This window comes from Pelophylax lessonae (assembly GCF_965119305.1).
Source record: "Pelophylax lessonae genome assembly, chromosome: 3".
NCBI classification, from domain to species: domain Eukaryota; kingdom Metazoa; phylum Chordata; class Amphibia; order Anura; family Ranidae; genus Pelophylax; species Pelophylax lessonae.
In genome coordinates, this window is record NC_138770.1 from 441,462,040 (window position 1) to 441,470,957 (window position 8,918).

At 40.6% G+C, this 8,918-nt stretch overlaps 1 protein-coding gene across 1 annotated transcript in view; it reads left to right on the top strand.

Annotated features, from left to right (window-relative positions):
• The window catches only part of CCDC28A (coiled-coil domain containing 28A), a 30,423-nt gene extending 22,082 nt beyond the window's left edge, over positions 1-8,341 (top strand). The window contains exons 4-6 of the mRNA XM_082249590.1: positions 1,558-1,712; positions 4,221-4,243; positions 7,860-8,341. Of these exons, the coding sequence (XP_082105716.1) occupies positions 1,558-1,712; positions 4,221-4,243; positions 7,860-7,914 (233 nt within the window). The 3' untranslated portion in view covers positions 7,915-8,341. The remainder of the gene's footprint in view (positions 1-1,557; positions 1,713-4,220; positions 4,244-7,859) is intronic.
• Positions 8,342-8,918: the final 577 nt, after the last annotated feature.

Sequence of the window (8,918 nt, forward strand, 5' to 3'; positions counted from 1 at the left end):
TTCACAGCCAGTTCCCTACTGCACATGCGCACTGCGCTTTGTGAATGGCGTGGCAGCGGGGCAAAGGAGGAGGGGGGCCGTCAAAACCAGGTACCCCTTTACCACTTGCCGACTGCCGTCAGTAGATTTACTGCGGCAGTCAGCCCCTCACAGGCAAAGTGACGTAGGTCTACGTTGCTAGCCTGTGAGGCTCTGGGGAGCGATCGCGCGCCGCCGAATGCGCGCTCGGTCACGGACCCCCCCCCCCCCGCGCGTGTGCCCGGCGGACCCGATCGTCCGTGACAGTGGGAGAAAGGCAGGCGGCTAATGTAAACAAAGCCGCCTGTCATTCTCCCCTGTGTAAAAATGGTTCTACCATGTAGGACCGTTGATCACTGTTCTTACACAACTAGCCACAGCCAATCACAGTAAGAATCACGCCCCTAGGGTCACACTTAACCCCTCCCTCTCAAAAGTTAACCCCTTCACTGCCAGTGTCATTTTTACAGTAACAGTGCATATGTATAGCACTGATTACTGTAGCAATTTCACTGGTAACCCAAAAAGTGTCAAAAATGTCAGTCAAGGGTCCGATCTGTCCGCCGCAATGTCGCAGTCCCGCAAAAAAAATTGCAGATCGCTGCCGTTATGCGTTTAAAAAAAAAAACAACAAAAATGACAAAAATCTTTCCCTTAGTAAACGCAATAACTTTTGCGCAAACCAATCAAAATACGCTTTTTGCGATTTTTTTTTTTTTTTTTTTTTTTTTTTTTTTTTTTTTAAAATATGTAGCATAAAACAAATTGGCCTAAAATTTTTTTGGGGGGGAATTTCATATAAAAAAAATTGTGAAAAATATTGATATTTTTGCAAAATTGGCGCTCTTTTTTTGTTTATAGCGCATGATCAAAAAATCGCACAGGTGATCAAATACCACCAAAAGAAAGCTCTGTTTGTGGGAAAAAAAGGTACAGCGTCGCACGACCGCACAATTGTCCGTTAAAGTCACGCAGTGCCGAATTGCAAAATAGGCCCTGGTCAGGAAGGGGGTAAAATCTTCCGGGGCTTAAGTGGTTAAACACCCCCTCCCTGAAAGGTGCCAAATGTGGCTTTGGATTGGGGGGGGGGGAGTTAGATAGGCGGAGCTTCCCCTTATGGGTGGAGCTGCACTTTAAAGCTAACTTGTGCTTTGCTCACTCAAGCCAAAGCATTAGGTTTGGCTTAATACCCCCTCCCTAGCAGTACATTTCTTTCACACCCCTGCTGTTTCCTTCTGGCCTTACACTTCTAGTATACTGACCTCTCCTCCCCTAGAATCGTTTGGCTTAATACCCCCTCCCTAGCAGTACATTTCTTTCACACCCCTGCTGTTTCCTTCTGGCCTTACACTTCTAGTATACTGACCTCTCCTCCCCTAGAATCTTCTGTGTGAAAGACTAACTATTCCTGTCCCAAAAGGTTCCATGTGCCAGGATCTCAAAACCAAAATTTACTCTTTCATTTTTACCAGACATCATTTGCTACAAAATGCCTGTTGTTAATCTCACTAATATTATTTCAAACTGCTGAATCTATAGGCAATGAATGTTCAATCGAACAGATGGAACATGTTCGCGGATTGCAGGAGAAGCTGGCTCGTCTTCACCTAGAGCTGTATGGTGAACTGGAGGAAATGACAGAAGACAAGCGCAAAATGGCTAGTGATTCCAATCTTGACCGACTTCTTTCTGATGTATGTTTTTCTAAAAATTAATTTTGTGTTAATACATCACCAGCATCTTTGGTAAATAAGAATGGAACTCTGAAACCTGTGCCCAAAAAAGGGCAGGTAGAGGGGAAAAGGACTAGTCTTCAATGTGGCTTGTTAGGCTCCCATCAGCTGTTTTTTCCCATTACTGACTTACCATGCCATGTTTTGCACTGTATCTCTTCGTGAAGGCAGCCATCTTTGTATAGGAGCAGAGTTTTGCTTCCTACAGCAAAGAGAACAGTGAGTAGCACCCTTATGACATCACCAAATATTAGTAAAAATCTCCAACTGGCTGTCCGAGGCAGCAATGCCGTAGATATCACTCTACAAATATACTGGAGGCACAGGAAGTGTCCAGGCACCTTCACATACCAAGTGGTGCTGTTATTTTCAGAAGAAATTGAAGACAATTGTGAAAAAGCATTACAAAGAAAAATGTACATCACAAATTTTCCCCACTGCCAGAATATGATGTTCCGGCAGAAGGAATTCCCCATTTTCCTTGCTTGTGTGGATGGAGGAATCCGTTGGCTGAACAAAACAAAAAAAATCTGTCACGCCAAGCTTAAGTTTACCCAAAACTTATTTTGCATATATGTTAGCAAGTTGAAGAATGCATCAGTTTGAAATATTTTATGTGGACACCATTGGCAAGATCTCGCCTTTTTTTTTTTTTTTTTTTTAATTTGCAGTACACACTATAGCTGTTATAAAGCAGACTGAGACTGTCCTCTCTTGGACTAGCCATAATGTACAATCAGTGGACAACCCGCCAATGTAACGTGATGGCATGGGATGTAGACAGGAACAAAAGCTGAAAAATTTCTTTGACATTTTGGGTCATTAAGAAATAGCAGCAGATGAATCCCCCTTACTGACATGCATCTGAAACAGAAATAGGTAGATGGACTTAATTTGAAACTCTGAAGAAACAAAAAATGTGTGTGTGTGTGTGTATGTATGTATGTATATATATGTATGTGTGTGTATAATGCAGTCCGTCACTAGCATTAACGCAGCAGCATAATACTTTAGGGTTAGGTTCACACCTAACCACTGAAGCATGCACTTTTTCTCAAACGTTAATGCGCACTGCACTAGGCAGCCCATTCAAAAGAATATGGGCTGGCACGCACTTCAGCAGCCCATATATCAGGCCTGCAATTTTGTGACAGCACACTGCACTGCAACACACTTTTGTGTTGTGTTGTGCTGCTGTGCAGCGCACTAGGGATCGACCGATTATCGGAGGCCGATATTCACTTTTTTTGAAGTATCGGTAAGGGCCACAAACTTGCCGAGATTGCTTCCAGTGATTGTACCAGAGTGATGCCTGTAGCTACAGACATCACCACTGTACTGTTTTTTAGAACAGACAGTCGGCTTTCTTTTAAAAACAACCAATGGTTGTTATTACAAGCAGCGGGAGGGAACGTCGTTGTCGTTTCCCCCCCAACCCCCCTCTCCTGCTGCTCCGCCTGGGTCTCCTGTCCCACCAAGAGGCCAGAGCGACCAGCCGGCATTTGCACGGGCTGGCCGAAGACCCGAACAAAACCAGAATCTGCTTCAAACGGCTCTCCAATGTAGTAACCCGGAAGCTAAGTCTTAAAGGCGCCAGATTTTTAAAAAAATGACAGCATTCAAAACAGCCAAACTTGGTGTTTTAAGTGCAGAGGAGGGGTTTGGGGGGTCTTACAGACCCCAGATCCCTCCATAAAGAGTACCTGTCACTGCCTATTACTGTCGCAAGGGATGTTTACATTTTTTGACAGCAATAAAAGTGATAAAAAAAAATAAAAATTTAAAGGACAGTGTAAAAATAAAAAATTTAAATATGCAGAATATCGGCACCTAATATAGGCCTGAAGGATGGCTGGAAAATTGGTATTGGTCGATCCCTACAGCGCACCTTTTTCTTTTTTCTTTTTTTTTTCAGTCGCACAAAAAAAAAAAAAGGTGAGCATTGTAAAAACCTCCAGTGGTGTATGTCCCAACCTCCTGTAAATGTTACTTTTGTTGGACTGCTTGGCCTTGCATGTAGGGCGGAGAAGATTTAAAGAGCTCCAGTCCCCCCACCTAAAAAAAACATTAGGATTCAGCAGCTTGTAGCTTCACAGCCAGCTTCCATATATGGATGCGCGAGCCATGCTGTGCTTTGTAAATGATCCCACACTCTTCTGAGAACTGTGATGTGTCCCAGAAGGCTGTGGGGGAAGAAAAGGGGGGCACGGAGATCTGCCCCCCTCCAAAAAATGTAAGTAGGAAGAGCAGAACTTCCCCTTTTTTGGATGAAGTTCCGCTCTATGTAAAGGCATGTGAAATAAACTGTATTCGTATACAATACTGTTTTTTTTTTTTTTTTCAGATAATCGCATGAGGGTTACCAGGATGCAAAAATTTCCCTATAGTGGTCCTTTAAATAAAACTGGTTTAGTTTATTTAAAGTATTTCTTTGTTTGACATTAAACTATTTATTTTCTTCATTTGCAGCTAGAAGAGCTGAATTCATCCATGTATCCTTTAACACTTTTGCTGTCAGAGCTGGTTTTTTTTTTTGTTTAGGCAAAATCGTTTTATCAATGGCAACATTTCAGTAAAAATACACTAAATTTCAGGACACGCTAATGCAATGTATTACCCAAGATTTGGTCAAATAGAAAACATGAGGTTACGCTGAGTAAATAGATACTTGTGGTAAAGTCTTAAAATTGCATGCTCAGAATTGTGAAGTAATCGATTTATATGAGATTACCTATACGCTTGCTTAAGTAAATAAAGGAAAATTATTCTAACACTGTTATATTCAGACTTATTAAAGTGCATATAAAACCCCATGATCTACTATAAGTGATAAATAAATGGGTACACTTCACATATAAATATTATAATATTAAATAAATAAGATACATTTTGCAAGTTGATATATGGTGCATGAGGTATAAATTACTCTCATAAAAATGTGCAAAAGTTCATGTGCAAAAAAAGTTCATGTGTAGAGATCAAAATAAATAAAGTGCACAGTGAATAGTGCTTGGTGCTGCCACTCTATCCCTGGTGTCACTCCTTATGCTCTACTGTGACAAGGTAGAAAAATTTCACACTCACCGGATCGTGTGGGCCCTATGTGCCTTACGACACTAGGACCATTAGAGCTTTTGTGACCCCCAGGGCCGGGATACGTTCCTTCCAGGTAGGCACCTTCTCCTACAGCAACGCTGCTCCTGTCATCAACCTCCAGTTAGGGATGTATGAAAGAAAGGAAGGTCTAGATAGTGCAGTACCGTTTTTCAACAAGTATATTTATTGCACAATATCCAGATGAGCCATTACAGGGTCCAAATGTAGATAAAAGGCAGTAAAAAGCAAGAAAAATCGGATAAAACTCTGTCACTGGTATGAGCTGCGGTGTGGAATGCGGTACTTCCGGTTTGCGTTCCACCGAGCTCAAGTGACGTCACGACGTGCGTTCCAACTAACTCGTTTCGTCATTATGCGCAGGAATATACTTTGTATATTGTACCTCTCACTCTCATTAAAATTGCATGCACCTGTGAAATGGCAACAAACTTTGATACCCTAAAATTTCTATATGGGAACTGTTTAAAAGCCCCTACAGGTCATAAGTTTGAAGTTAACCATGAATATTGGCTCTAGAATTATTGCTGTCTGCTGCTGGCTATATGTAACATGTAGTGCAATCAATGTTTTCATGCATAGACACCCCGAACACGTGTTTACGTTTGCATGTGGGATTGAGAGGTTTAGAGTTTAAAAAAATTATACCTGTAATTTCTCACTTGTTCTTCTTTGGAGCTAATGGAGCATAGATTGCGTTCCATTAGCTTCTTTTCTGGTCAAAGCTTCTGGGGAAATGACCACTGAATCCAAAAGTGATGTAATACAGTATTTTGTTGCTTCCTTCCTAGATGGGGAGTGATCAGCAAATGGATGTTTTCTGGTCTCCCTCAGCCCTTCCTGACAGCACCCACCATGGCTGTCCTGGGTCTGCAGGTGGGACAGCAGTGCCTGGAAAACATGACGGTAGGACTAATGTATTAGGGTTACATGGAAGCGATTGGGTGACTATACCTGACATTCGACTAATCAGATTTACATGAATGCTACAGCAGCTGGTAGTGTGTGTAAAATCCCTCACTGCTGCTGGCGTATGCCATAGGCTAGTGGCAGCTAAAGGGTTTATAATGTTCCTTATGCTAAGTAATTTAGAGGTTCTTCTTAGCAGATGCAGGTGAAATGTGTATGTTAAAAGTAACTTAATTCTTAAAAAATTACAACAAATGCATCTTTAGAAATTTTTAGTAATGGCAGTCTAGAAACAGATGCTTATAAATAATTGCAAGCTTTTTATTCTTTGCGTGCATTTATTCTTTTAATCCATATTTTTCTCACACTGGTCATTTTCAATAGGGGCAGATAAATCAATCTCTTTTTACTTTCTGGAACTCTGGGCATGTCTCATAGAAAATGTGAGGAAATTCCCTAGGATGTAGCTAGCTGTGAGCCCCTGGTTAAATCATCAATGTGTCAGTCAACCAGGCAGTGGAAAAACAGTGATTGTAACTAATAAATGTAAGATGATTTTGTATTCGCATAAGATATATATTATATACGCCAAAAATGTTTCCCTTTCTGTTAAAAATGACACAACGTTTTGTGGAAATTTTTTGAAAATGAAGAAACCTGCTAGTATTGAGGGGATAAAATATATTGAGCTTGGGAATGGTACACTAAATACAGTGCATACAGGTCATTCAAGAGGGAGAGGGTAATGAAGGGGTTATTGTACCGGTCCAATACAATGGGGGGAGACGAAGGGGTTTTTCTGTGGGATAAGGGAGGCGAAGGGTTAATTTACAGGTCACATACAGAGACACTATGGAGATCAGTACAGCTAGCACAAAGTAATATCTGTGAAAGAGCTTGATACCCCCCCACACCACCACAGTAGCCGGACACCAAACAAAGATGGCAACACAGAGGTAAGTGACACTTTAATACTGCACCTAAGCTGTTTATTTGGGTTAAAACTTTAGCTGTCCCAAATCCTGCATTGAGCCATAGATTTCTTTTATATCCTGCGGGCTTTCAGAAAGTTCACCACCAGATGTAACAGTGGGTAAACGTCCAATGGGCATGAGTCCCACAGAAAATAATGATCCTGATTTGAAATCTTCATTTTGCCACATTTCATTGTGGCCTGTGTCCGGTTACCAAATCACTTCAGTGGCCCTAGCTCTTCAACAGGTTGAGCACCCCTGCCCTACACAGTGATGTACAGTGCTAGAAAAACAGAACCAAAACTGCAAATATTGCCATTTTACATTGCGGAATGTGTGAAATGGATCAAATTTTTTGAGTTTAACAGTCCCTACAGCCACTGTGAAGCAAAGCTTCATAGCCCTGGCATGTGTAAAGCCCTGCTTTTATTGCACCAGTGTGAAATACCCCCTACTGATTCATTGATCAAAGCCACAAAGCCGGCTTACCTATAGAAATGGATGAGCCTAATGCTGGCCATACACGCACAGAATTTTGGCCGAAAATGGTCATTTTAGGAAAGATCGTTCGAAAATCGGGCCGTTAGTGTGAACACAAGTTTATCGACGATTTCGATCATGTGCCCAGCCAATGTCGATGGATCTATAGCAAAAACTTTTATTGTTTCTACAAAAGTTGTTACGTGTATGGGAAAATTGAAACTAAAATAATATTCTGACTCGTATTGTGCATGTTATCGAACGATCATTATGATCATGAAAACGATTATGTAAAAGAGTTTTTTCTGTAAGTTAGTGGCCAATTCGCTTTCGACTGACGAATAATCGATCAGTCTGCAAACGGCCGAAATTCTGTGCGTGTATGGCCAGCATTAGAATTTCTCGCCAAATAAAACTTCTATTGCAGTGGATGCCTTCAATTTGACTTCTCGATACAAACGCCTGAGCAAAACGTAGGAATTTATATTTGTCCAGGTTTCTATATTGCAAGGATGCTGCAGTTTGAATTTTTAAAGAAGTTTTGAAGAAATTAAAAGTAAAAAACGGTTTGTATAGCAATTATATATGTTGTAGTTTTGTTGTGGAGATTTTCTTTAACAGCATGGTTCAGTCAAAAGCTTCACTTAGCAGATGTTCAGGATATCCCGAAAACAACAGCTAACTGAAGAAACACGCACATCTCCTCTTATGTGTTTTTCCTCTTCTAAACTATATTGTGTTTTTCTTTGTCTGCTAACAGTATTCTAAACAGTTTGTAAACTTGAACTTCTTTATTATGTGATATGTTTACTTCTTCTATACCTCATACTTTCACATCTTGTGAATGAAATGAATGTTTTTTTTTGATGCTTCCATTCCCAGGCTGAAGAATTATGTGAGGTGTGTGCAGTGACCTGAGCCTGTTTCTGTAATCCATTTGTGGCCAAGGTGTCAGTAAGGTTGTCTGCTGACATAGAGACTGTTTGCCGGATGATGTTGTTCTGGGTGGGTTAAGAAGTCAGATCATTTGTTGTAAGCATTCCTTTGCCCTGATTCCTCAAGCTGCGTTTTCACTTAAGTTGTAATAAATCCAAAAATAAAAATGTAATTCATTGCAGATTACCAATCCTTAGATGTGGTGGCTGCATTCATTTTCTTTTTTTGTTTGTTTTCCTTTATTTTTTTCACCTGGAGTTTGGGCCAGTAACACGCTTTCTGTCTTAGGGTGTCTCTACTCTACTGGAGCAATGGAAACACCTTTGGACAGAAGCATTGTCAACCTGGGGAGAGGATAGTGTTAGATGCCCTAGCAGATTTAGATGGACTTGACTAATAAATTAAAGCTGAATTTCTTCTAACATTTTTTTAAGCTCATACAGCAACATTTTTTTCCCTTAGGATAAAGGTTTTCCATAAAATAATACAAATAAAAGCTGACCATTATAATCACCCCTGTGAGTGTTACATGGTTTGTCTCAACCCTCTGACACTGAAAAATAACAAATGTATTCTTAGGATTAACTGGTGAAACAATGCAGCCACAACATCTAGGAATTGGTAAGCTACAATATAATATATTTTTGTCTTTGGGTAAATACTGCTTTAAGGTATACCAAAATTACGTGCAGTAAAATTGGTTGAGAGGCTGCTTTTTAGCATGCCCAAAGTGCACTTTATGTTGTCTTAAATG